This window comes from Tachyglossus aculeatus, chromosome X1, assembly GCF_015852505.1.
Source record: "Tachyglossus aculeatus isolate mTacAcu1 chromosome X1, mTacAcu1.pri, whole genome shotgun sequence".
Lineage (NCBI taxonomy): Eukaryota > Metazoa > Chordata > Mammalia > Monotremata > Tachyglossidae > Tachyglossus > Tachyglossus aculeatus.
In genome coordinates, this window is record NC_052101.1 from 90,730,746 (window position 1) to 90,757,487 (window position 26,742).

The 26,742-nt window shown below is 44.7% G+C and overlaps 1 protein-coding gene across 1 annotated transcript; it reads right to left on the reverse strand.

Annotated features, from left to right (window-relative positions):
- Positions 1-1,175: 1,175 nt before the first annotated feature.
- Positions 1,176-24,774, reverse strand: NEK4 (NIMA related kinase 4). Its single transcript, XM_038772433.1, has 15 exons — positions 24,562-24,774; positions 20,173-20,439; positions 19,081-19,278; positions 18,831-18,938; positions 15,622-15,776; positions 15,221-15,353; positions 13,764-14,165; positions 12,465-12,614; positions 12,011-12,154; positions 11,481-11,547; positions 10,255-10,373; positions 8,107-8,192; positions 6,057-6,262; positions 2,870-3,003; positions 1,176-1,591 (listed from the first exon to the last, which is right to left on the reverse strand). Exons 1-15 carry the CDS (start codon positions 24,652-24,654, stop codon positions 1,499-1,501), a joined length of 2,355 nt encoding a protein of 784 aa, XP_038628361.1. The 5' UTR covers positions 24,655-24,774; the 3' UTR covers positions 1,176-1,498.
- Positions 24,775-26,742: the final 1,968 nt, after the last annotated feature.

Sequence of the window (26,742 nt, forward strand, 5' to 3'; positions counted from 1 at the left end):
AATAGTACTCCTCTGAATATTTGGACAGAGTAGCGAAGCAGCATGACTTAGTGGAAAGAGCCTGGGCTTGGCAGGCAGAGGACGTGGGTTCTAATCCCACCTCTGCCACTTGTCTGCTGTGCGATCTTGGGCACGCCACTTCTCTGTACCTCAGTTACCTCATCTGTAAAACGCGGATTAAGACCGTGAGCCCCACGTGGGACAACCTGCTTACCTTGTATCTACTCCAGCGCTTAGAACAGTGCTTGGCACATAGTAAGCGCTTAAGAAATTCCATCGTCATTATTATAGAACAAATACAACCAGGCTAGCCAATGTTACCAAAAACCTGGCGTGGTCAAATACCATTTGAGTAAGTCCCTGAAAGAAAAGTCATCTCAGCACTCCAAATCAACAAGATCACAAGCCTGCAGGTTCTGGGAACGCACCAGGGCCACCACTGTATTGAAAGGCGCTTTCAGCGGAAGGAGTATTTCACTAATCCTATATTTTTCTGTGCTCAAAATGAACTCAGTCGATTCGCACTCTCTTTCAGAGACAGGAAAATGTTTCACTATCCAATTTTGCAATGGCAAAGTGCATTTTATAAATAGAACATTGCAAATTGACTCAAGATTTATTTTACAAAACACAAACGATCTTTTCGATGGCAATTATGCTTTAGAAAAACAATGACTAAAAGATCTCTAATATACCGTAAGAACATCTACAGACCACAAATGCCATAATCAAGCTACAGTAGAAGTGTTGGCTGGATTCTATTTCTCAATAAGCAAACATAAAGTATATCCAATTTAGGCAAAGGCACCTGGACTCAGTATATATATTATCCAATCCAAAAGGAATAAGTTTTCCGATTTCTTTTGTTGGAAAGCAAACATATAATAAACTGAATTAAAGGCTACAGGTATAATGAATTTCAACAGATGAGGTCATTTTTCCTGTTTAAAAAATGAATTTCTGTAACTATAGGAATTGTGCTACATTTTATAAAACTCCATTTTTGATACCAATATGATGAATAGGGTCAAATTCTGATCTTTCTTCAATTCATCAACTCCCATTCTGTGTTTGTTACCAATGCCTTGCTCCATCATCAGGTACATTAAGACCAGACACTTGTTCTTGCAATTTCTTACATCACAACCCTTGACACCAAAGAATTTACCACCTAATCTCTTTGTATTGTTTATTATACTCTGAAATTGAAACTAGTGCTATTTAGAGACAACCGAAATAGAAAGTAGGTATTTAAAATGAGGTGGTCAAATAAATTTCATTTTAAAAGGAGAAATCTAACATCGAACACTTCATGTTTGGGGTTCACATCTTAGTGTTAAAAAAAAAAGAGTCTTTTCCTCACACACACCTAATATGCTTTCTGGGAAGACACCCCTAAAAACCACCATTCTAAGTTGGTTTGTTCAGCTGAAGATAGTCCTTTTGATGAAAACATTTTTCAAAACAAAGTCTTCCCTCCTGGCAGCAAATTAAGAACTCAAAAATTCACATTTTCTTCAAAAAATTTCAGCTGACGAGCCTTCATGCAGTAGTTTGTGTACTTCTCACCCATGTGCTCCCGTAAACACACCTATTTGGGAGAGCGGTATGAAAATTAGTATGGAAAAGACTCCTTTAAATCCAAAAAAACTGACTGACCTTACCCAGTGTTGCGGCTAGAGTAAACTGCCATGGACTTGCTGGGAGATCAATTGATCTCTACCTGCTATCCAATGCAATTATCCCAAGATAAACCTGTACCTGCCAGGTTCCTTGCAGGATAATTTCCACTGCTCAGAAGCCCACCTAGGCTAGTCCAATGAGGATGCAACCCAGCCACATTTCAACCCCTTTCCTTGGTTCTGCCCTCTCCAGAAACTGGGAACGTTTATGCAAGCTCCCACAAAGACAGAGGAAAAGCCTGCTAGACTGCCTTTATCTAAAATGGAATCAGTGACCAAGACTAGGCACCTGTCATTATGTGGTATAGACCAATGCCTGCTTGCATAGCTGATTTCTGAAAAGTTTCAATATCTGAAGCGCTCAGAGCACTTTCATTCCCATTATATTGTTATGTATCCTGGCCTTTCTGGGACATAAGAGGCAGCTGTTGTTATTCCCATTCTATAGTTGGGGAAAACAGACATAGCCATATTAAGTGATTTGTTCCACATTACACAAACCAGGAGTTGGGCTGGATCCTCTTCAATCTTTCAGCACTTAGAACAGTACTTGGCACATAGTAAGTGCTTAACAAATACCATCATCATTATTATTATTGTTATTATCGTCTCTGTTCAAATCCAAACATTCCAGGAAGCACTTCTAATAGAACATAAGGCATTCCATTACTGAGCCAGACCTATGGCCCTTTCAGTCCCATATTCCATCTCAGGCAGGGGCAAATGGATGCTTCGAGGAACTGTGTGATGGTGGCTTTCCTTAACACAACCTAGTGTTTAGGGATATGCCACCTCATCTCCAAACGTTTCCCCCTCTGTAGCCTTAACTTTCCCTTTGGTGATCCATTATGGATTGTTCATCCATGATTTTATCCAAACCCCTGCCTTGAGCCTGCTGATAATTTCTGCCCGCATAACTTCTTGGGGTAGTGCTACAGCCCATGCGTAAAAAAAAAAATACGTGTTCAGGTATTAAGGGTTGACTTTTCAAAAGATAGTTCATTCTGCTTTTTTTCCTGACTCTGGTATAGCGTTTCAAAATCATACATTTTTAAAAGAGGAAAGTTCTGAAGTGTCAAGACCTCCTGCACCAAATTCAATTTCCAGGAAAGCATGCATGTGCAAAATATTCCTCTCCTCCTGAGAAAGAATTGAAACAAAACCAGCCAGGCTATAGAGACACTTGCCTCCCTCTTCAGTTCATCATCTTCCTCCATAAGATCATACACTTTCTCTAAAAGCTTCACTCCCAGTCCTTGAACTACATCCGCCCTTAGAACTTCAACCATTCTCCTGATCTTTTCTGAGCCAGGCACGATAGCTGAAAAGGAAAGATGACAAGCAGAATGACCAAACAGTCCCTTACCACACAACATGCCACATAGACGAGAGAATACATTTCTTCTAACTGCTGACATTTTCCACTTACATGACAGAGTTTAAGCTAGCAATTTCACGCTGGCTACGGACGGCAACATTCAGAGAACACATACTGGGGCTAGATTCAAATGAGAAAAGTCCTTGTCCATCCTCTCTCTCATCCAGAGGGCCAAGCAAATCCTCAGAGACTCTACCTCTTTCCCACTGGGACTCCCAAGGCCCAACTTCTGACATGCCCCATGCACACCAGGCCGTGGGGAGAAAAGCCACCGCAGCACACCCCACTTCCCTCTCTCCCTACCAGACGGCTGAGCGAATCCCCTGGTAAACTGCCGTCTTCCCACCATAATGTCCGGGATCTTCAGAGTCATTCATTTGTTCATTCAGTTGTATTTATTGAGTGCTGAACTGTGTGCACAGCACTGTACTAAGTGCTTGGAAAGTAAAATTCAAAAACAGAGACAATCCCTGCCCAACAATGGGCTCACAGTCTAGAAGGGGGGAGACAGACATCAAAACAAGTAACCAAGTATCAATATAAACAGAATTATAGATATTATTATTATTAATAAAATACATAGAAGAATGAATATGTACATATAAACACAAGTGCTGTTGGGGTGGGAAGGGGGGTAGAGCAGAGGGAGCGAATCAGGGTGATGGGGAGGGGAGGAGGAGCAGAGGAAAAGAGGGGCTTAGTCTGGGAAGGTCTCCTGGAGGTGAGCTTTCCTCCTTTGAAGGGGGGAAGTGTGCTAGTTTGGCAGATTTGAGGAGGGAGGGCATTCCAGGCCAGAGGTAGGACGTGGGCCGGGGGTCGACGGCGGGACAGGTGAGAACAAGGCCCAGTGAGGAGGTTAGCGGCAGAGGAACGGAGTGTGCGGGCTGGGCTGTAGAAGGAGAGAAGGAAGGTGAAGTAGGAGGTGGCGAGGTGATGGAGAGCTTTGAAGCCAATAGGAGTTTCTGCTTGATAGCACCCTCCCGGACTGCCACACTGCCTCCCGGGAACCTGCACCAGCTCTCCTCTCCCTCACTGAGGAACCAACCTGCTTTATATCATCATTGTCATCATCATGTGCAAGGCACTGAACTAAGCGCTTAGGAGAGTACAACACGAGTTGGCAGACATGTTCCCTGCCCACAGTGAGCTTACAGTCTAGAGGGGGAAGTAGACATTCATATAAATAAATCATTTATAACATAGCATTCATAGGTATTTACCTAAGTGCTGTGAGGCGGATATCAACGTCCGAAGGTCACAGATCCGAGCGCAGAGATGACACAGAAGGGAGAGGGAGCTGGGGGAAAAAGGGCTTAATGGGGGAAGGTTCTGAAGGTGGGGAGACCTATATAGAGGGGGAGAAAGTTCCAGGCTAGAGGGAGGATATGGGAAAGGAGTCAGCCCTGAGATAGATGAGATCTGGGTGCAGTGGGCAAGCTGGCGCTACAGGAGTGAAGTGTGCAGGTGGAGCTATAGTAGATTGGTGAGGTAAGTAAGGTAAGAGAGGGTGTGCTGACAGTGCTTTAAACAGTAAGGAGTTTCTGTTTGATGTGGGGATAGATGGACAACCACTGGGGGTTCTTGACGCCACCCTGTCGGGACCGAGAAAAGCAGCTTCAGCCTGTCACCACCTCAAAACCTCAGGAAAACAGTGGCAGCTCCTGCTGTAGTGGTCACCATGGCTGTGGCCGCGACTTTTGGCCCCTAAGCCATAAGGTGCTTGAAATTCTGCGCCTCTAGTCAAAGTACCCTACAGAATTTTGCTTTTATTTTGTGTACTCGATGGTGTCTTCACATTGTCTTAGTGTTTTGTTCCATCTCTCCTTCTGTATCTCCTTGTGTGTCTCCTTCTGTGTTGTGTGTCACCCCTCTCCCCTCTCATATTTTTCAATCGTGAGCCCTCTCAGGGCCAGAGACCATGTCTAGCCCTCACCTGTGTATTCCTTCCCAATGCTTAGTACAGCGCTCTACTATTACTGCTACTATTTTCAACTATACTGTTCGCCTCCTCTTTCCCTGCCCAAATACCTAAAAAGGGCCTAACACAACCAGCGTTCGATCATCAGTGTTGTTGGTCACCAGGGAGACCACTGATAATCAAGGAATTTCATTTGAGTCAATATGATTAACCACCCTCCCCAGAGCTTGTATGCAGCAAAATCGAGTAATTTGAGCTTCACCTCTCCTTTCTACTCTCTCCCTTTCCTCCCCACCTAGGGCCAAGGCCAAATTGCAGGGAGCAGGAAGAGAATCAACCAAACAATGGTATTTGTTGAGCATTTACTGAGTGCAGAGCACTGTATTAAGTGCTTGGGAGAGTACGACAGAGTAGGTAGACACGATCCCTGCCCACAAGAAGCTTACAGACTAGAGGGGGAGACAAACGTTAAATCAATTATAATCGGGTATGTACCTAAGTGGGGTGAATATAAAAGTGTTTAAAGGGGTACAGATCCAAGTGTATACACAGTGCAGAAGAGAGGACAAATAGAAAGTGAGGGCTTAGTCAGGGAAGACCTCTTGGAGGAGATATGATTTTAGTTGGGGTTTGAAGATGGGAAGAGTGGTGGTATGTCAGGTATGATAGGGAGGGAGTTCCAGGCCAAAAATCAACTGATCGGGATAATTGCCAATCTGAATAATAGCTCCTAAATAACTGAAAAACTTATTGAACAGATAAGAATCTAATGACTCTCAAAGGAAAATCTGAAGAAAAACCACAGATTATACTACTGCCAACAAAAATAGCCAATTTCACCAAGATTGCAGAAGTTTTGAGGATATTGTTATCCACAGAAGACCCAATCCTGAACTCAGCAAGTAACTGGATAGAAATTAAGGGCATAACTTACTTAATTACTTAATTACTTAATTACTTAATTACTAAATTACTTAATTACTAGAAATTAGTAATTTAATTAAGTGAAAACACTTATCTATTTGGTTCTTACACAAATTCTTCCCTCTCACAGGCATAAACCTTCCATTTGGCTGACCTGGAGAAAGGTGCTTGAACTTGAGTTCCTCTGAATCCTCCACAACTTTTCCATGTAGAATCAGTGTATCTCTATATTTTTTATGAAGCTTGAACTCTGATGTGGGATGGGGTATTAGAGGAATTTCACAGTTGTCTTTAGAATCCATTTTTAATGTCTGAGTCATCAACTGTACCAAATCATTCATTTCACTGGTATGGCCTCTCCTGGAAAAGGGAAAAACACCAACCTGTAGGCTCCTTTGGTTATTCAATTTGCAGTCATTAGGAGGTCTATGAAAATGTGACTGATATACTCTTTAGTGACTTCCCCATAAGACTTTGTTAGGCCCATTTTCCAGAAAGCTGATTTTTTTTTCTTTTTAAATATAGCGGTTACCTCACTTGGATTTTTACCAGTTCATTCATTCACTTAACTGTATGTATTGAGCACTTACTGTGTGCAGGGCACTGTACTGAGTGCTTGGGAGAGTACAATATAACAATAAACAGACATTCCCTGCCTACAATGAGCTTACAGTCTAGAAGGAGAGACAGACATTAATATAAATAAATTACAAATATGTACATAAGTGCTGCGGGGCTGGGAGCGGGGACTGAATGAAGGGAGCAAGTCAGGGCAACACAGAAGGGAGAGGGAGAAGAAGAAAGGAGGGCTTAGTCAGGGAAGGCCTCCTGGAGGAGACGTGCCTTCACAAAACATTCCAGTGTCACAGCAATGTTGCAGTTGATGGCAGTGAATTTCAGTATTCCAGGAAAGAGAGGCTCAGCTCTAGGAAGTAGTAGATTTCAATTTCTGGTGAAATCCTTTCTGGCTCATGGATTCATCCTGCCCTGATTTCTTTCACGATCTGGGCCAATGGAGCCAGCCAGGCTAGATTTATCCAGCTGGGATGAAATACCAACCTGCCTGCAACATTCCTCACATTGATTTGACACACCTTATTGCAGTCATTGTTTCTCTAAAATAAATCAGCAAGCCAAAGGGCCACCACTCTATGTTTTGATTTGCAGCCTTATAATGGGGAAATGCTAATGATGCCTTTCCAGTCTTTCATCAAAGAGTTCAATTTCACCAGCTCTTTGGTGGGAGACAGGGCAGGCTTCTCTTAAAGCTGTGGTAGTTGAAATATGTGCACCATTTGAATGGTAAAAGAATCCTTCAGGGTCCTCTGAGGGGACTGTCTTCTGGTAAAGGTACTGGAGAGAGATATGTGCTTTTGTGAAGCTTTGACTTCCAGTAGGTATAAAGAAATGCCACCATCAAGGTGATAGAAAATTTTTAAATGGGGAAAAAATGTTTCTTCCAAAACAAACACCGAATCTCTGCCTACTTTTTTTAAAAGAAGTATTTGTTAAGCACTTACTATATGCCAGGCACTGTACTAAGCACTGGGGTACATACAAGATGATCAGGTTGGACATGGGTCTCAGAGTCTTAATCACCATTTTGCAGATGAGGGAACTGAGGCACAGAGAAGTGAAGTGACTTGCCCAAGATCTCACAGCAGACAAGTGGCAGAGCCAAGGTTAGAACCCAAGGCCTCTGACTCCCAAGCCTGTGCTCTAACCACTAGGCCACATTGCTCCTCAACTTGCCCAAGGTCACACAGCAGTCTAGTACCCAAAAAGTTGAGGAAAAAAAAGCAGGTGTTTATGTAAGCTCGCAGTGGGCAGGGAATGTGTCTGCTTATTGGTGTGCTATACTTTCCCAGTTCTGGTACTCAGGAAGTAATGAAGAAAACTTGAGACAATTAGCTTGTCACAGAGCCGGGCACTTGCCTGCTGCGTGACCTTGGGCAATCACTTCACTGCTCTGTGCCTTAGTTTCCATGACTGCAAAATGGGGATTAAATACCTTTTCTCCCTCTATTTAGAGTATGAGGCCCATGTTGGATAGGGACTCTGTGCGACCCAATCAGATTATCTTGTATCTACCCCAGGGCATAGTACACTGCTTAGTACACTGTTCCACATCAAACAGAAACTCCTCACCACTGGCTTTAAAGCACTCAATCACTGTCGATAGGCCAAAAAAACCAAGAACTTACCTTTCACTGGCGTCTATATCCGATTTATCTGTTGAACTTGTAGAACTCAACTCATCGTCAGAAGGATCCTGGACTGTAACTTTTTCCTATTATGGTTAGGAGCAACAAAATTCCCCACATGAATCCGGAAGACAGAATAACGCATTAGAGCTACTTAACAGTACCTCTAGCTCCAATTTTCAAAATTGCTTTAGAGATGAAGAAGTTCCTTTCACAAGAGGTACCAGATTAGAATCACCAAAAACAAAGTCTGGATCACCGAGGTTGGGGGTAAAACCAAGGGAGCAGCATGTGGAGTTTTCATAATGGCTCTGGGATGTCTCTCAATGCTGAGTTACAGGCTCTGTCCCAGATTACATCAATTAATGGTATTTATTGAATCCTTACCTTATGCAGAGCATTGTACTAAGCACTTGCAGAGTACGACACAGAGTACGGACCAGTTGACCCGATCCTGCCCACGAGGCTGGGAAACAGTGTTGTCTAGTGGAAAGAGCCAGGCCTGGGAGTCCGAAGCCTCGGGCTCTAATCTTGGCTCTGCCACTTGACTGCTGTGAGACCTTGAGCAAGTCGCTTCACTGTGCCTCAGTTTCCTCATCAGCAAAATGGGGATTCAATACCTGTTCCCCCTCCTACTTAGACTGTGAGCCCCATGTGGGGCCTGAGTATCTTCTAGCCAACCCGGCAGTGTTTAGTACAGTGCTTGGCACACAGTAAGCACTTAAATACAATAATAATTATTAGTAGTACTAGTATTATTATTGAGGAGCTTACAATCTAGTGGGAAGGGGGAAGAGAGATGGTTTGAGCATAGTGATTAGGGAGTTGAGTAGCCGAAAGATGTGTCTTTTATGATTTGGACACTAACTTGCTAAACTAGATTAGCATTTTTGTGGGTAAGTATATATGTGTGTACAGCACTATAATAGGCTTTTAAGGTACATATAAGACCCAGATACAACACTGCCCTATAGTTACAATTTAATGGGGAAGACCTGCACACAAATTGATGAATGTACAATAGTTTAAAGAACACAAGAAATTATAAAACAATAATATATGCTTCTTGTGTTTGTTGTGTGCTTCCTATGGAGGTTTCTCCTTGTTGAGCTGTCAGTTGACTTTTCATGTACAACCAAAACAAAAAACCAAAACAGAACTTTTTCTTCTAATAGCCCGTTGTATTCTATCCAGATAGACACATATTGTCAGAAGAGCATCTCCTATTTCTTCAACAATGTTCTATCCAAAATCTGTGCTGAGAACTGACTCGATATGTATGTGTGTGTGTGTCTGAGTCATCAGCAATACATATGCGTATATATCTCAATTTATACTCATATATAAATTGAGATATATATATGTTCGTTCTCTCTCTCTCCCCCCCCCCGCCCCCCACCCAATATACAAGAAGAAGCAGAGCCTGGTGAAAAAAGCACAGACCTGGCACTTACCTGCTGCGTGACACTGGGCATGTCACTTAACTTCTCTGTGCCTCAGTTTCCACATCTGCAAAATGGGGATTAAATACCTTTTCTCCCTTCAACTAAGAGTTTGGGGCCCATGTGGGACAGGGACTGTGTAAGACCCGATTATCTTGTGTGATATCTTGTGTGACCCCAGGGCTTAGAACACTGCTTGGCACATAATTACCACAATTATTATTATTTGATCATATGATATATGGCATCTACTCTCTCATATATATGCACACAACATATATATACATATATATAGTGATAGATTTGATGATTCATCTAGTTTCATAAACCAGTTTCCAAATATGTGACTACCGATATATTGTCTATGCAGACATTAATTGCTGCAACAAACGCCACCCTCTCTGACCTAACATCTGCCCTTCACTCCTATTTTGTCCCAAACATAGAACCGTTTCCAAATGATGTAAGCTGTCACTACGACCAGAATGCTTTGCATTAAGTGCACAAAAATGTCGGCCCCAACTCCCCAGGCATTCTCTGCCCATCTATTCCCTGCTCTACTAAACATCTTCAGATTATAGCTCACCTGGTGAAAAAATATTTGCGAAACAGGATAATTAATGTGGTAGACTCTACTTGTTCCAAACAAGGTAGGGCTTCCTATATCTCTGGATTTGAACATGTCAGAAGTTCCAATCTGGATTACCTGAGTCAGACCAGAGTCTGGAGAAGACTGTCTGGCAGTCCCGGGAGGGCTGGTTGCCTGCAACTTTGTTCCTTCCGCTGCACTCTGATTTGCTCTTCTCACTCTAGGGTCTAAAAAAGCTGCAACGGCAAAAGCTTTGTGTTGGGTGCAAATCCGAGCTTGGAGACTCTTTTGTACAGTTGCGGAGGAGACGGACCACACTTAACCAGTGGAGATCATAGCCAGGCAGTGGAGGCAGGCATTAGGCTAACCCCCTTCAGTTGTGGCCTGCATCTCCTCTGGCTTGCCATATCTCCACCTGAGCAGACATTGCTTGGAAAGCCAAGATGTGGCAGTGATTAGAAATACAAATAGGTTCGTGTTTGGAGTGACTGGCAAAAACTTCAGTACTCATTCTTAGTCAGAATATTAGTAGTTAGGGAACCAGTATGCCTAGTGGAAAGAGCACAGGGCCGGGAATCAGACGACTTCATTCTAATCCCAGTTCTGCCAATTGTTTGCTGTGACACTTTGGGCAGGCCATTTAATTTCTCCGGGTCCTAGTTTCCTCATCTGTAAAATGGGGATTGAATACCTATTTTCCCTCCCCCTTAGAGGGGCGGGACAGTGTCTGACCAAATTATCTAGTATCTACCCTGGTGCTTAGTGCAGCACATAGTAAACACTTAAATACCACTTCTTATCATTCTTACTAGTAATAATAATAATAATAATACCATTCTTTTGGTGGAACTAACAGCACATCCTGGGTACAAGGTGCTAAAATTGTATTACTGGGGGGTTTTAATGGGGGGTTTTAGCCAGTTCACGGTAGGGTCAATTTTTGAAATGGACTTTTAGGGCCTGAAAGAGTGCCCTAAAATACAGTTCCTTCTCACCAGTAGAACCATCACACACTGCCATTTCCATTTGGTGAGTTCTTTCAGTCTTCAGATGAAGAACAAACTAATAAATAATTAAGCACTTACCAAGTGCTGAGCACTAGGGTATAAATATAAGGCTATGTGATCGGACACGGTACCTGCCCCACAAGGGGCTCAGAATCTATCTTGTCTCCATATTGTAGAAGGGGAGATTGAGGCCCAAAGAGGTTAAGTGACTAGCCCAAGGTCATGCAGTAGGTCAGAGTTGGGGACTCCCAGTCCCTGTTCTCTTTCCACTAAATCACGCTGATAAAAAGAGACAAATAGGCCCACTAACAAACCCAAGAATTAAGAAAACGTTACCAGAGGGAAGCAGTTCTTCCTGGGATTGCTTTAGTCTCCTCCTTTCCCTTGCGGATAGCGGTCGATCCTTGTATAGCAAAGTAAAAAATCACTTTCATTCCATTGCTCTGATGTTAATGAACACGGGTATAGCACTCGGACACCTAAAGAATCCTGGTCCCTGCCTTTAAAGAGCAAACTTACTGAAACAAGTCTCGTTGGAAATACCGTTCAAATGCTCAAGCTATTGGTTCCCAGCACCTACTCCAGGACATAGAGTTTCTGGCCTATTAAAAAATCCACCAGATCTCCTTTCTTAATGGAGATGCTAACCGAAGAAGCTGGTTTCCTCACCTGGTGAAGTTGTCCCACTCAACCATCCTCCTTCCTAAGTTTCCCTACCTCCAATCTGCCAAGGCCGCCTTCAGAGAATCAAGACACCTGGAGATCGTTCTATTAACCACAGAGCTCTGGTGACAGTTCCTGAAATCCAGAATTATATCTCGGCTCGACAAAAAGTGATTTCAAATTACATGGTGCCAAATACCAACCTTTGACGATGCTACCTCTCTGTTTCCAGATCCCGTGGCCTCCATGTCATGCATTTTTGCATCTCTGAGTGTCAACTTGACATTCATCTTACTCACAATGGGGGGAGGCGGAGGCGGCAGAGGTCTAGGAGGAACGGCCCTGAACTTTGACGAAAATTAGAAGACATAATCAGTTTCCCACATATCCCTTTCCATTGTGCACCTCCAACTGTCTTCCCACTAAAGTGATTTACTCTCCAAAACACTGTTTCCTTTTTTTTTTTTTAAGCAGTGGAAGGAAAGGCATGAAGGGCTCCCTCAAGAAGCCAGATTCTAGTTATATTTGAGAGTTCTTTATCTGTCCAAACCCATTCACCAAGCCCTTTCACACTTAGGAAACAATTCACTTCAGAAAAAATATCAAGATGAGAAGGCTACTGTGGAACAAATATATTATGCCACTATTTCTGCTCACCTGTCTATGCTCCATAAGTTCTTCAGACTGTTCTCTTTCTTTTTGCCTCCGCTGGCGAGCCAGGGAAGGTTCAGACACAGAGCTACAGGGCTGTAGCAAGGAGTAAACTTTTTCCTGTTTTCCTGCTGACTTTTTGCCAGATTGGTCATGCTAGAATGAAAAATATTTTACAGCCTTGTTCATTATATTATTATCATTATCATCATTTTATATTTAATGGTACTTGCAGTGTGCCAGGCACTGTACTAAGCAGTGGAATATATACAATCAGGTTGGACACAGTCCCTGTCCCACATGGGGCTCACAGTTTAAGTAATCCCCATTTTACAGATGATGTAACAGACCCAGAAAAGTTAAGTGACTTGTCCAAGGTCACACAGCAGACAAGTGGCAGAGTTGACTCCCAAGCCCGTGCTCTTTCCACTAAGTCATGCTGCTTCTCTATTTAAGAAATAGACCATTCAAAAGTGAAGGCACATTCAGACAAAAAATAATTCGAATCCTTAAAGACTTTACATTTTTTTTAACCTTTCTCCTTTCTCTCTTCCCCACTCTCCCTTCACAACTACCCTAAATCTTATGAAGACTTCTCCCAAATCAAAAGTTAAGACATTACAAATTATCCTGTTGGCAAAATGTCCCCTTCTGCCCTTGGGAAAAAGGAAGAGAGGTGTGAAGACTGAGGACAAGTTATGGACCAGGATCAGCAATGAAATCAATTTTTCAGGGAGCTTTTTGTGGTCAGAGAATGTACCTCCTTTGTTATTCTGTACTTCCCGAATGCCTAGTACAGTGAACACCACCAAATCCTGGCTCTGCCACTTACCTGCTGTGAGACCTTGGGCTAGTCACTTACTTTCTTTGGGCCTCAGTTTCCTCATCTGTAAAATGGGGACTAAACCCTACTCCCTCCTACTTGGACTGTGATCCTCATATGGGACAGGGACCGTGTCCAACCTGATTACTATCTACCCCAGAGCTTAGTACAGTGCTTGGCACAATAGTAAGGGCTTAACAAATACCATAGAGAAGTTGGGTGCTCAATAAATGCTGCTACTACTACTACAACAATGACAATTTTTTTTTCTTCCCAGTGCACGTCATATCAGTGACAGAGCAAAGCAAAAGATCCCCAAACTCTTGAGTGCCTTGGCTCATTTCATTTTTCATGTGAAAGACCTAATTTTAAATTCCTAGTTATAACATACCCTAAATCCCCAAAGTCCTCTTTCAGATTCACCGACCCCGGATCTTCTTTCTGAAACAAAGAGCTGTTTGTGCACCGGTCCAATTTCCCACCTTTTCACTTGGCCACGGATCCTTACATATAGGCTGCAAAGGTGAGCAAGCATCACTTTCTTCATCAAGGGTATGCACAGAAATCTGCACCGGGGCAATATTCTCAGTCTCGGAGCTGGGATTCGAATTCTCTTGGAGACTCCCTTCCTCCACCCGCGAGCCATCGGGTTCGTCTTCCACTTCAGTAGACATACTCAAATGTCTTGGATTGTGATCCTGAAGTAAATGATCACTCTCTGAGCTCCTTCCTTCACTTGGTAGGATATCAACATTCACCTTGCTAATTGTCGCTAAGGAAGCTCCACGGCAGTTCATGTTACTGTTGGTGTTATTTTTAGGATCAAGAGGTTTTTCTGAAGGGTGACCATCCCCTGGTTTCTTCTGAAGTAAATGTTCTTCCACCTGCATTCATTTCAAAAAATTCAAGGCTTTAGAACCAATCTCTTAGGCACTTTGACATCTATTTTTTATCTAAAATGCTCCCTGGGGTCAAAGAAAACATAACCAACTGTAATAAGAGTATTTACACTCCACCCTAGTTCCCCACTCAAACTTTTAATTGATTGAAATTTTTTTTCTATGTTGGTTCTTTGGTTCTACAAAAGATCAAAAAACATGTTGAGAAGTGCCAAATGACAAAAGCAAAATACAGCCTGTATCCTAATCTTGTAACAGCCACTGTCTGGGAGTAAATCAACTGGTTATGCCTGGCAAATACGGATAGATGCCAATTTGATATAATCCCTGAGTGCCTCCTTTTGGGAGGGTAGGTTGGTGGGACAAAAAAATTTCAAGGACTCATTTATATTTGCAAGGTTTCTCAGAAGGAGCCCCCTAGCCCTTGAAATCAAACTAGGCAAAATGGTAAATTGGGTATTGAAAACACAAAGAGATGTTTATAGCAGCATAAATTTAAAATCTGATTTTGATCCTCAACCTGGTAGCTGGGCATATTTAAAATTAACTGAACCCCCTTAGACTGATTTTATTATAAATAAGATGATCCTTTCTATTAATGGGCAATTCCCCTGGTGTCTCAAAAAACTCTGTCACGATGGCTGCAAATTTCTTTCCTACTCATTTCTGTTATTCACTTAACGTGGTGTAAGTGACCTCAGACCACAGGGGTGCAATATCACAATATTAATTCCAAAACATCATCTTCAAACATTTAGTGCGGCAACATTAATTTACACAAACACAATGGCATAAAAATCTAAGGATATGACATTTTAAAGGGTTTTTTTTTACTAACATGAAATCAGACTGATTTTTATCAGTTTCATTTTTCCACAGTGAAAACTACAGTTCATCTTCAAAAGCAATTCTTACAATGTTTTAGGCCACAATCTTTACTGAAGTGCAACCAGTTCACATAAAATGGCATTCTTTTCCTATGACATCTACATCAGTTCAAAATGCATTTTATAACCTAAGCCCCTTAGAAAAGATTATACCTCTTCATGGGTTCTGGAATCCCCTGAGGAATGTTTCGGAGCAGTGTCCTTTGCCTTGTTCCGGTCAGCCTTTACCGAAGCGGAAGATCTAGGATTTATCTCACAATTTTTGGCATAATTTTTGGAAGTTTTTCTTCATGAAGAGTTGAAAAATGGAAAAAAAAATTAAAAAGTCATTTGCCCCTCAAGACCAAAGTGTGAAAAAGTCCATTACACCATAATAGAACAATTTTAGACTGATTTATTATTTCCCTCTTCCAGTCCAGTTTACTTTAACATTGAAAGTTTACAATCATGATTCTGCTGCAAGTGTATGAGAAACTATAGCAGCAGCAGCAGCAACACTTTAGTTGCAGCTATAAACCCTTTCACCCTGCTGTTCATAAATAGAAATATCTTACGCCTTTGTGGCCTCCAAAAATAAAGAGATTTGGCTCTTTATGTAGGGTTGTCTTAGGATGCTTCTCACCGAGGGTCTTTCCTCAGGCTTTTTGTTCAGCATCGTTCGTATTAATTCTGCCAGTTGGGGACTGTAATCTTTTGGAATTGGCGGCAACTGCAGAGAGAGTAGACAGGACAAGCGCAATGCTAGAGTAGTGTGAAACAAAGCCAAGAACAATGAAGGACCCTTTCAGTCAACCATTTTTATTGAGCACTTACTGAGCACAGAGCACTGTACTAAGTGCTTGGGAGAATATAGCATAACAACAGACACATTCTCTGCCCATGACAAGTTTACAGTCTAGACTTTTGACATTCATTTAAAGAAGGGGTGGTCAAACTGGGGCCCGAGTCACTTGCACCTCTTTTGAAATAGTAATAATTATAATAATAATTATGGTACTTAAGCGCTTACTATGTGCCAAGCACTGTTCTAAGCGCTGGGGCAGATCCAAGGTTATCAGGTTGTCCCACGTGGGGCTCACAGTCTTAATCCCCATTTTCCAGATGAGGTAACTGAGGCACAGAGAAGTTAAGTGACTTGCCCAAAGTCACACAGCTGATAAGTGGCGGAGCTGGGATTAGAACCCACGACCTCTGACTCCCAAGCCGGTGCTCTTTCCACTGAGCCATGCTGCTTCTAAGAACACATATATTGCCACCTTGCCTGCTGATGGCTCTAAGCTAAGTCAGTCATATTTACTGAGCACTTACTGTGTACAGAGCACTGTACTAAGCACTTGGGCGAGTACAACAGACACATTCCCTGCCCATAGTGAGGGGGAGTCAGACATTAATATAAATAAATAAATTATGTTCATTCATTCAATTGTATTTATTGAGCGCTTACTGTGTGCACAGCACTGTACTAAGCTCTTGGGAAGTACAAGTCGGCAACATATAGACAGTCCCTACCCAACAATGGGCTCACAGTCTAGAATTATAGATATGTACATAAGTGATGTGGAGCTGGGAGGGGGGAATGAATAAAAGGAGCAAGTCAGGGCGATGCAGAAGGGAGTGGAAGAAAGGAAAAAGAGGGCTTAGTCAAGAAGGCCTCTCGGAGGAGATGTGACTTCAGTAATCTAAGCTTTACCTAAGTGACTCCCCCTCTCAATCAATCAATCAATTAATGGTACTTACTGATAGCTTACTGTGTCACCCCACACCCACCGCGGGGCAGATGGAAGTAAAGGAGTGTCTGTGGACAACTCAGAAGAAGGGGCTCACAGTGGTCCATGCCAGCCCACCAGGATTTTCCCAGTATCCTAGTGGGCCAGCCTACCTTGTCTTGGGTGACTGAGGTGATCTGGATGAATGCTGAGTGCTCTCTCTGGCCCATTCCATCTCTCTCCGGGGAGCCACGGTTCTTGGAGAGTGCCTAGATGAGTGGCATGGCTCTCCAGAGTTCCTTGGAGTTTACTCATTGCCTCCCATGCCACAGTACAGGTTGTAATAATAATAATAATAATGATGATTGTGATACTTAAGCCCTTACCATATGGCAGGGACTGTACTAAGCACTACGGTGGATACGGGCAAATTGGGTTGGACACAGTCCCTGTCCCAAATGGGGCTCATAGTCTTAATTCTCACCTTACAGGTGAGGGAAGCAGACAGAGCCAGGATTAGAAACCAGGTCCTTCTGATTCCCAGGCCCGTGCGCTGTCCACTAAGCCAAGCTGCTTATTTTCCAAAGTTCTTGCACATCAGCTGCACACTGGAAAGATCACGGCCTTGGGAATCAGAGATCATGGGTTCTAATCCTGACTGCCATTTGTTAGCTGTGTGACTTCGGGCAAGTCCCTTCACTTCTCTGTGCCTCAGTTCCCTCATCTGTAAAATGGGGATTAAGACTGTGAGCCCCATGTGGGACAACCTGATTACCTTGTATGCCCCCCAGCACTTTAGAACAGTGCTTGGCACATAGCAAGCACTTAACAAATACCATTATGAGAAGCAGTGTGGCTTAGTGGAAAGAGCCCAGGCTTGGGAGTCAGAGGTCACTTCTAATCCTGAATCCCCCACTTATCAGCTGTGTGACTTAGGGCAAGTCACTTCACTTCTCTGTGCCTGTTACCTCATCTGTAAAATGGGGATTAAGACTGTGAGCCTCACATGGGACAACCTGATCACCTTGTATCTACCCCAGTGCTTGAAACAGTGCTTGGCATATAGTAAAGCGCTTAACAAATACCATCATTATTATTATTATTTATCCTCACAAAATCCCTAAGGGGCAAAGTAGGCAGAACAGGAACAGTGCCAGGACTCCAACCCAGCACTTTTTCCATTAGATCATTACCTGACCTTCTTATTTTGTTATGGATATAATTATTGCAGATTCTGGTCCCCTAACAACGAGAATACATTCATCTTCATAGGGTGACTCATTTCAAACAGATTTCATTGAACAACATATTGGTTTTCAGGCTAGACTGTCAGCAATTATTGAGCCCTTATGGTGTCCTCAGCATGATATTATGCGCTTGGGAAGACACAATAGAAATACAAGAAAGCAGTACCCGCCCTTGGAGAGCTTACAATCTAATGGGGGAAGACAGGCAAAGGCAAATTGCAAAATTCACAGTTAGTAGAGAGAATCCCTCCAAGATCCTCCCACTCCTGTGATTCTATGAAGCTGTTTTTCTGTTCATTAAACTGCCTCAAAAATCTGAACTTCAAAATTACCAACCCGATTATTTTTTAAACAGTCCATTTCCCTACCTTGGGAGGTGTTTTAAGTAAAGAAAATCTGATTTAATTACAATATAGTGTTTGGCACACAGTAAGTGCTTAACAAGTACCACAATTACTATTGTTATTGTTATTATTAAGAAGAAGTAGAAGAAAAAGAACTTGAAAAGAAAGCAAAGCCTGCTGGAAATAGCATGGGACTGGCAGTCAGGAAACCTGCCACTGGCCCACTGTGTAACCTTGGGCAACTCATGTAACCACTCTGGGTCTCACTTTCCTTATCTGTAAAATGGGTATAAAATAGACTGTGGGACAGAGACTGGATCAGATTTCATAACCTAAGTGCTTAATAAATGCCACAATTGTGATTTACTTCCCACCTAACATAGATCAGCCCAGGTGGCTTTTCACAGGGTGGACGTGAAAAGAGAAACCTCGCTGCCAACACTAAACAAATTCAGTTGGTTTTTACCTTTCCTTCAATAATTCGATAAACCAAAGAGTTCATGTCTTTCGCGTTGAATGCGTGTTTCAGCGTGGTCATTTCATAAACACAGCATCCCAAAGCCCACACGTCAGACTGTGGAAGAAAAAATAATATCAGTGGATCTTTAATTACATTTCATATTCTTTCCCTAAAAAAGTACATTTCCCACCATGCAACTCAAAGGCAAGTAGGCTCTGAAAATATAAACAATTATTTGTAAGTGATGAAAATCTACCTTATAGCTGTAAGGTTTGTTTGAAAACAATTCAGGACTCATGTAGTAAGGGGTACCAATGAGGGTGCTGGCCATATCATACTGATTTTCCAACACTCTTGCAATCCCCAGATCTCCCACTTTGATTATATTTGTTCTTGTTAGGAAGACATTTTGAGTTTTCAGATCTCGGTGTAGGATGTGATTTTCATGTAAATACTGGAGGGGAAAAAAAGCTTATATTAACAATATTTTAGGATTTACTACCTCCAATATCTTTCAACAGCTATTCTAAATGTTCACAGTCCCGTAGGCTGTGAGCCCCATATGCGACAGGAACTGTGACTGACCTGATAATCTTGTATCTGCCCCAGCGTTTAGTACAGTGCGTGGCACACAGTAAGTGCTTAACAAATACCACAATAATTATTATTACTTGAGGTCCTGGGTTATCATATGATTTTAGTTATATAAAAATGCAAAGCATAAATGTTTCATAATTAGTTTTAAAAAGTTCTAATTTAGATGTCTCCAAAGCAAAAAAAGTATTTTCCCCAGTGCCTTTTATCAATTTCAACCATCCATACGGCAGTTTTTTGGGGCATCCTGCTGTCGCTCATTCCCTTCACATGTGGGTATCCTGCCAAGCTGTGTTCAGGTCAGCATTGCTTCAACATTGGAAACTATTATGTTCCAGAACCTCAGTGTCTGAGATCCTCTCTTGCCATCTGATGTCAAGTACTGCCCGTAAATACCACCGATGGAACTGCTCATGACGTTCAGCGTGAGGTTTGGCTCTTACCACTGTAGAGAAGGTGGGACAGCACATCGGCTCTGGACACTCTAGACTGTAAGCTCATGGTGGGCAGGGAATGTGTCTGTTTATTGTAGTACTGTACTCTCCCAAGCACTTAGTACAGTGCTCTGCACACAGTAAGTGCTCAATAAATACAACCGACTGAGACTTGTAGAATAATTGACTGTCCCTGAAATTCCTATCCCAAATCAGTAGCATCCCAGCAGATATACGTAATCTAATTGGCCCATCTCCCTCCATGAATACCAAATGACAGAACTTATCTCGCTAAATAAGATGCTGCATCATAATAATACCTGCAGTGCCATGGCAATCTGGACGAACCATTCCACGACCTGATTCTCTGGCAAAAGTTTGCCCTTTTGTTTTTTCAGTTTGTGATAGAGGTCCCCTCCTTCACAAAAGCCCATAACAATGTACAGGAGGCCATCCTCTCCCTCCCAGGATTCCCTGTAGGTCACGATGTTGGGATGTTTTAGCCGAGACAAAAGCTGAGCTTCTTGTTCAGCTGCCTTCCGTTCTCGGCTGGAGGTACTGCAGAGGCTTAGCTTTTTAATGACAAACTGAAAGATAAAACCCAGTTTCACATTGTCAAAGAGGGAAAAGCACAGAGTTGTTCATGTCGGGGCTCTCACGGGCACACTTATGTGGTCAACGCAGGTTTCCTTTAATGCAGGCTTCGCCATATGAACAGTATGGCATAGTGGATAGAGCATAGTCCTGGGAGTCAGAAGGTCACGGGTCCCAGCTCTGCCACTTGTCTGCTGTGTGGCGTTGAGCAAATCTCTTCATTTTTCTGTGCCTCAGTTCCCTCATCTGTAAAATGGGGATTAAGACTTTGAGCCCCATGTGGGACAGGGACTGTGTCCAACCCAATTTACCTGTATCCACCGCCCCCCCAGTGCTTAGTACAGTGCCTGGCACATAGTAAGTGCTTAACAAATACCACAATTATTATAATTATTACTTGTTAACTTCCCCGAGTTTTCTAAAATGCAAAAATCTATGGCAGCAGGCAGATGTCACAATTACAGTCCTACATCAATCATCTAATGGAGGCAGCATCACTTGGGATCGACATATTTATTCCTTCAACAGTACTTACAGGGACCGCCCCTTCTCCCCTCCAGTTAGCACTCAATTCATGCCATAAAAATAGAGTATTCCATGAGAGAGAGCTGAACGTTAAAAAAATAATTGGTTCCTGTCTTCTCCCAATAGTCGGAGGGACTATTTCGGGAAATTTCTCCTACCTGACCCACGCGGAGCATTCCGAATGCCTGAGTCGAGCCGACTCCGGAGATGCCGCAGCCTACCTGCTCCGGCTCTTCGGGAGCAATGGCTCTATTCTCTCCAACGGTGGCTACCCATCCCTAAACTGTCAGCTCCCTCCACTGCGAGGACTACAGGTCCCGGTTCTCTCTTCTGTTGCTTCCCACCCCACCCGTGGCTGGCTGGGGTGCAAAAGACAGCTCTGCTCGGCATGCTGGCGATGGAGGCCAGAGGGTTATCTTGAAGTGAGAAAGCGTTTTAGGAAATATTAGCACTAAAATTTAAGAGTGCTATCAGCAGAGAGCAACAGAAGTAGAGTGTAGTGGTGGGGGAACCCCTATAATGAGCGCCTGTGTGCAGAGCAGTATATTAAGCATTTGGGAGAGTACAACTGAACAGTCAATCCATCAATCAATGGTATCGATTGAGCATTTACTGTGTGCAGAGCCCTGGATGAAGCCCTTGGGGGAGTTCTATATAACAGAGTTGGTAAACATGTTCCCTGCCACAATGCGCTTAGTCTACTATGCGCAGAGCACTGTACTAAGCACTTGGGAGAGTGTAATAGACATAAAAGGCACAGGCTTTGCCCTCAAGGAGCTTACAATCTAACAAGGGAAGCAGACAGACATAAACTGCATGTTTACATACAGTGGGAGCAGAAAGAAAAATAAATTTAATGGGTACTAGTAAGAGTATGGAAAAATGAATGAATAAGTGAATAAACAGAATACAAAACTCAATGCCTACATAAATGCTAAGGGTGTTGGTTGGGATGACATGACCAGGGTGGCTGAAATTAGTTGAGGAATGCCTCCTGAAGGAAGGGACTTTCAGGAGGGCTCCGAAAACATAGTCTGGAGGATTCGAAAGGGAGAGTCGAGAGTGAGGTACGGTAAGAAGCCTGGTTTGGAAGGAGTGAAGAGAACGAGCTGGGGAACAGTGGGTGAAGAGAGCAGTTATGAAACGAGAGAGGTGGTAGAGACTCATGAAGCTAATGGTCAGGAGCTTCTGCTTAAGGTGGAGGGAAATGGGCAAATGGGTAGCCCCCATTGGAGCTTTCTGAGCAACAGAGAGACATGCTCTGAATGACGTTACAAAAATAATCAGTAGGGCACAAAGTGTAGTAGAGGCTGAGGAGAGGTTAGGTTGGAGGTAGGGAGACCAGTAAGGAGGGTAATGGGGTAGTCTAGTAGTGAGATGTTGAGTTCCGATCTCCCATCGTCCTGTCTCTCCCCACTTCAATCCATACTTCATGCCGCTGCCCAGATTGTCTTTGTCCAGAAACGCTCTGGGCACGTTACTCCCCTCCTCAAAAATCTCCAGTGGCTACCAATCAACCTACGCATCAGGCAAAAACTCCTCACCCTCGGCTTCAAGGCTGTCCATCACCTCGCCCCCTCCTACCTCACCTCCCTCCTCTCCTTCTACACCCCAGCCCGCACCCTCCGCTCCTCTGCCGCTAATCTCCTCACTGTGCCTCGTTCTCGCCTGTCCTGCCATCGACCCCCGGCCCACGTCCTCTCCCTGGCCTGGAATGCCCTCCCTCCGCACATCCACCAAGCTAGCTCTCTTCCTCCCTTCAAGGCCCTACTGAGAGCTCACCTCCTCCAGGAGGCCTTCCCAGACTGAGCCCCCTCCTTCCTCTCCCCCTCCTCCCCCCATCCCCCCTGCCTTACCTCCTTCCCCTCCCCACAGCACCTGTATATATGTATATATGTTTGCACGTATTTATTACTCTATTTTATTTGTACATATTTATTCTAATTATTTTATTTTGTTAATATGTTTTGTTTTGTTCCCTGTCTCCCCCTTCCAGGCTGTGAGCCCACTGTTGGGTAGGGACCGTCTCTCTATGTTGCCAACTTGTACTTCCTAAGCGCTTAGTACAGTGCTCTGCACACAGAAAGCGCTCAATAAATACGATTGAATGAATGAATGAATGAATGAAAGAGTTTAAACCAAGGTGCTGAAAGTAAGGATGGAGAGAAAGTAGAGGAATTATTGCAGAGGAAAGACCTGCTGGATTTAGTGAAAGACTAAATATTAAAGTACCTGTTAAGCGCTTACCATGTGCAAAGCACTGTACTAAACATCGGGGTAGATACAAGATAATCAGTTTGGGCCCAGTTCCTGTCCCACGTGTGCTCACTGTGTAGGTAGGAGGGTAGGATTTAATCCCCATTTTACAGATGAGGAAACTGAGGCACCAAGAAGTCACACAACAGACAAGTGGAGGAGCAAGATTAGAACCCAGGTCCTCTCACTCCCAGGCTTATGCTGTTTCCACTAGGCCACACTGCACCTTCCCGATTAATTTCTAATCTCCCCACCTTATATCGCTTCAACTACTACTTCATTACTTGAGAAGCAGCATCTCCTCCTGTCTTCAAGACATCTCTACTTGGATGTCTTCCCGTCACCTCAAACTTAACACGTCCAACACAGAGCTCCTTATCTTCTCCCCCAAACCCTGTCCTCTCCCTGATTTTCTCGTCACTGTATATGGCACCCCCATCCTTCCCATCTCACAAGCCCATAACCTTGGCATCATCCTTGACTCCCCTCTCTCATTCAACCCACATATCCGTCACCAAATCCTGCCGGTCTCACCTTCACACCATCGCCAGGCATCCTCCCTTTCCTCTGCATCCAAACTGCTACCACACTAGTACAATCACTCAGCCTATCCCGACTGGATTACCGCATCGGCCTCCTTTCTGACCTCCCTGCCTTCTGTCTCTCCCCACTTCAGTCCATACTTCACTCTGCTGCCCGGATCATCTTTGTACAGAAACGTTCAGGACACATCACTTCCCTCCTCAAAAACCTCCAGCGGTTGCCTATCCACCTTTGTGTCCAACAAAAACTACTCCCCACTGGCTTTAAAGCTCTCCATCACCTTGCCCCTTCTTATCTCACCTCCCTTCTCTCCTTCTCCATCCCAGCCCGCACACTCCTCTCCTCTAGTGCAAACCTTCCTTCTCACTGTGCCTCCATCTCGCCTATCCCGCCGCCGACCCTGGCCCACATCCTACCTCTGGCCTGCAACGCCCTCCCTCCTCAAATCCCACAGACAATGACTCTCCCCCGCTTCAAAGTCATACTGAAGGCCCGTTTCCTCCAAGTGGCCTTCCCGGATTAAGCCCCACTTTCCCTCATCTCCCACTCCCTTCTGCGTCGCCCTGACTTGCTCCCTCTGCTTTCTCCCGCCCCCAGCACTTACGTAAATATATCTGTCATTTTATTTGTATCGACGTCTGTCTCCCCCCACTCCCCGAGGCTGTGAGCTCGTTGTGGGCAGAGATTGTCACTGTTTACTGCTGTACCGTACTTTCCCGAGCGTTTAGTCCAGTGCTCTGCACACAGTAAGCGCTTAATAAATGCAGCCTCTCCGCCCCTGGGCCCCTCACCTGCTTGTTTTCCTGCCGGTGCCTCACCAGCGTCACCTCTCCGTAGCTGCCCTTGCCCACGGCCCGCAGGAAGCAGTAGGAGGCCAGGGGCATGGTCTCTCGGCCTAGTCCCGGGCCCCAGCCTCAGGCCTGGCCGGGAGCGGCGGGCGACGGACCCCGTTCATTCCCGGGGGGCGCCCAACCGCGGGGCCCACGCCGCTGCCATAGCGATCCCTAAGCCGCCACCGCGCAGGTCCGGAATCCACAGGCCCCTTCCACTTCCTTCACTAGCCCAGACCTTCGCCCCCTCCCTCTCTCCTTCCCCCTCCCTTCCTTCTCCTATTCTCTCCCCTCTCCTCCCTCTCCCCTCCTTCTCCCTTTCCCCCACCCTCTCTTTCTCCTCCTCCCTTTCCCCTTCTTCCTCCTCCCCTTCCCCTTCTTCCTCCTCCCCTTGCCCCTCCCCCCGTCCTTCTCCCCTTCCCCCTCCCTCTCTTCCTCCCCCCTCCCTCCCCCCTCTCTTCCTCCCCTCCCTCCCTCCTCTTCCTCCCCCTCCCTCTTCCTCCCCCTCCCTCTCTTCCTCCCACTCCCTCCCTTTCCCCTTCTCCCTCCTCCCTCTCTTCCTCCCCCTCCCTCCCTCTCCCCCCTCCCCCTCCCTCCCTTTCCCCTTGTCCCTCCTCCCTTCCCTCTCCCTCCTCCCTTCCCTGCTCTCCCTTCCCTCTCCTATCCCCTCCCACTTCCCCCTCTCCTCCCTCTCCCCTTCTTCTTTCTCCCCCTCCCTTTCCCCTTCTTCCTCCTCCCCTTCCTCTCCCCCCTCCCTTTTCCCTTCTCCCTCCCTCTCTTTCTCTCCCTCTCTTTCCCCTTCTCCCCCCTCCCTCCTCATCCCTTCTCCCCCACTGTTCTCCCCACTCTCTCCCCCTCCCCGGAGGATTGTCCTTGTCCCTACCTTTGCCTCTTGGCCCAAATCGGGAGGATCAGAGTGCTGGAATTGGGGAAACAATGAGGTTTATTTGAGTTTCGGGGTGCAGGTCTATAATAGATTGCTTCTCTCCGTGTTTTCCTTGCAGTTCCGATTTTACTGATAAAGAAGGGTTCATTAGCACCTCTATTCTTAAAAACCACCTCACTACTAATTGTTAGAGGGGTATGACCTGCCACTTGCATTTTGAAGTTCAACAAAAATTGGGGAAACAATTAGACAAATTCCAAAGCGATCCACCCTTAACCACCAAAAAAGAGACAACAAACGTGGTTTTGTGAAGAGCAAATCAGGCCAGTCCAATTAAATCTCCTAAAATGGGGACAGAGTATTCAGGGTGGCCCCTGACAGAGCTCAAGAATACCAGACATCATTTTACTGACCCTTTCCCCCCTCATTCTCCACAGGTACCAGATAAATCCCCTCTCAGGTCTCACCTGGAGAGTTTCCAGTTCTCTACCACTCTCAACTACAGGACGGAGAGTCAAGCAGAGGCCTACCCATTCCATTCTTAGCTTGGGCAGTAGCTAGCTAGCGGAAGACAATCCGCTACAAGTCAAAACTCACTTGTGTTGGGCAGCAGCGGCATGGGAGAGAGTCGAGGGTGGAGACTCAAGTTCACTGTATCAGCCTTCTCTCTGATCTCCCATCCTCATGTCTCTCCCCACTTCAATCCATACTTCATGCTGCTGCCCGGATTGTCTTTGTCCAGAAACACTCTGGGCATGTTACTCCCCTCCTCAAAAATTTCCAGTGGCTACCAATCTGCACATCAGGCAGAAACTCCTCACCCTTGGCTTCAAGGCTGTCCATCGCCTCACCCCCTCTTACCTCCCTTCTCTCCTTCTACAGCCCACCCCGCACCCTCCGTTCCTCTGCTGCTAATCTCACCATGCCTCGTTCTCGCCTGTCCCGCCATCGACCCCCAGCCCATGTCATCCCCCGGGCCTGGAATGCCCTCCCTCTGCCCATCCGCCAAGCTAGTTCTCTTCCTCCCTTCAAGGCCCTACTGAGAGCTCACCTCCTCCAGGAGGCCTTCCCAGACTGAGCCCCTTCCTTCCTCTCCCCCTCTCCATCCCCCCATCTTACCTCCTTCCCTTCCCCACAGCACCTGTATATATGTATATATGTCTGTACATATTTATTACTCTATTTTACTTGTACATATCTATTCTATTTATTTCATTTTGTTAGTATGTTTGGTTTTGTTCTCTGTCTCCCCCTTT

What these genes read in the sequence shown, in the direction of transcription:
- NEK4 (XM_038772433.1), bottom strand. Translation starts at nt 24,654, where the DNA reads ATGCCCCTGGCCTCCTACTGCTTCCTGCGGGCCGTGGGCAAGGGCAGC. An exon ending in ATTCCAGAACCCATGAAGAG is followed by an intron (nt 14,166 to 15,220) that starts GTATAATCTTTT and finishes AAATGAATGCAG; the next exon opens with GTGGAAGAACATTTACTTCA. An exon ending in ATGATGAACTGAAGAGGGAG is followed by an intron (nt 1,592 to 2,869) that starts GCAAGTGTCTCT and finishes TCTCCCAAATAG; the next exon opens with GTGTGTTTACGGGAGCACAT.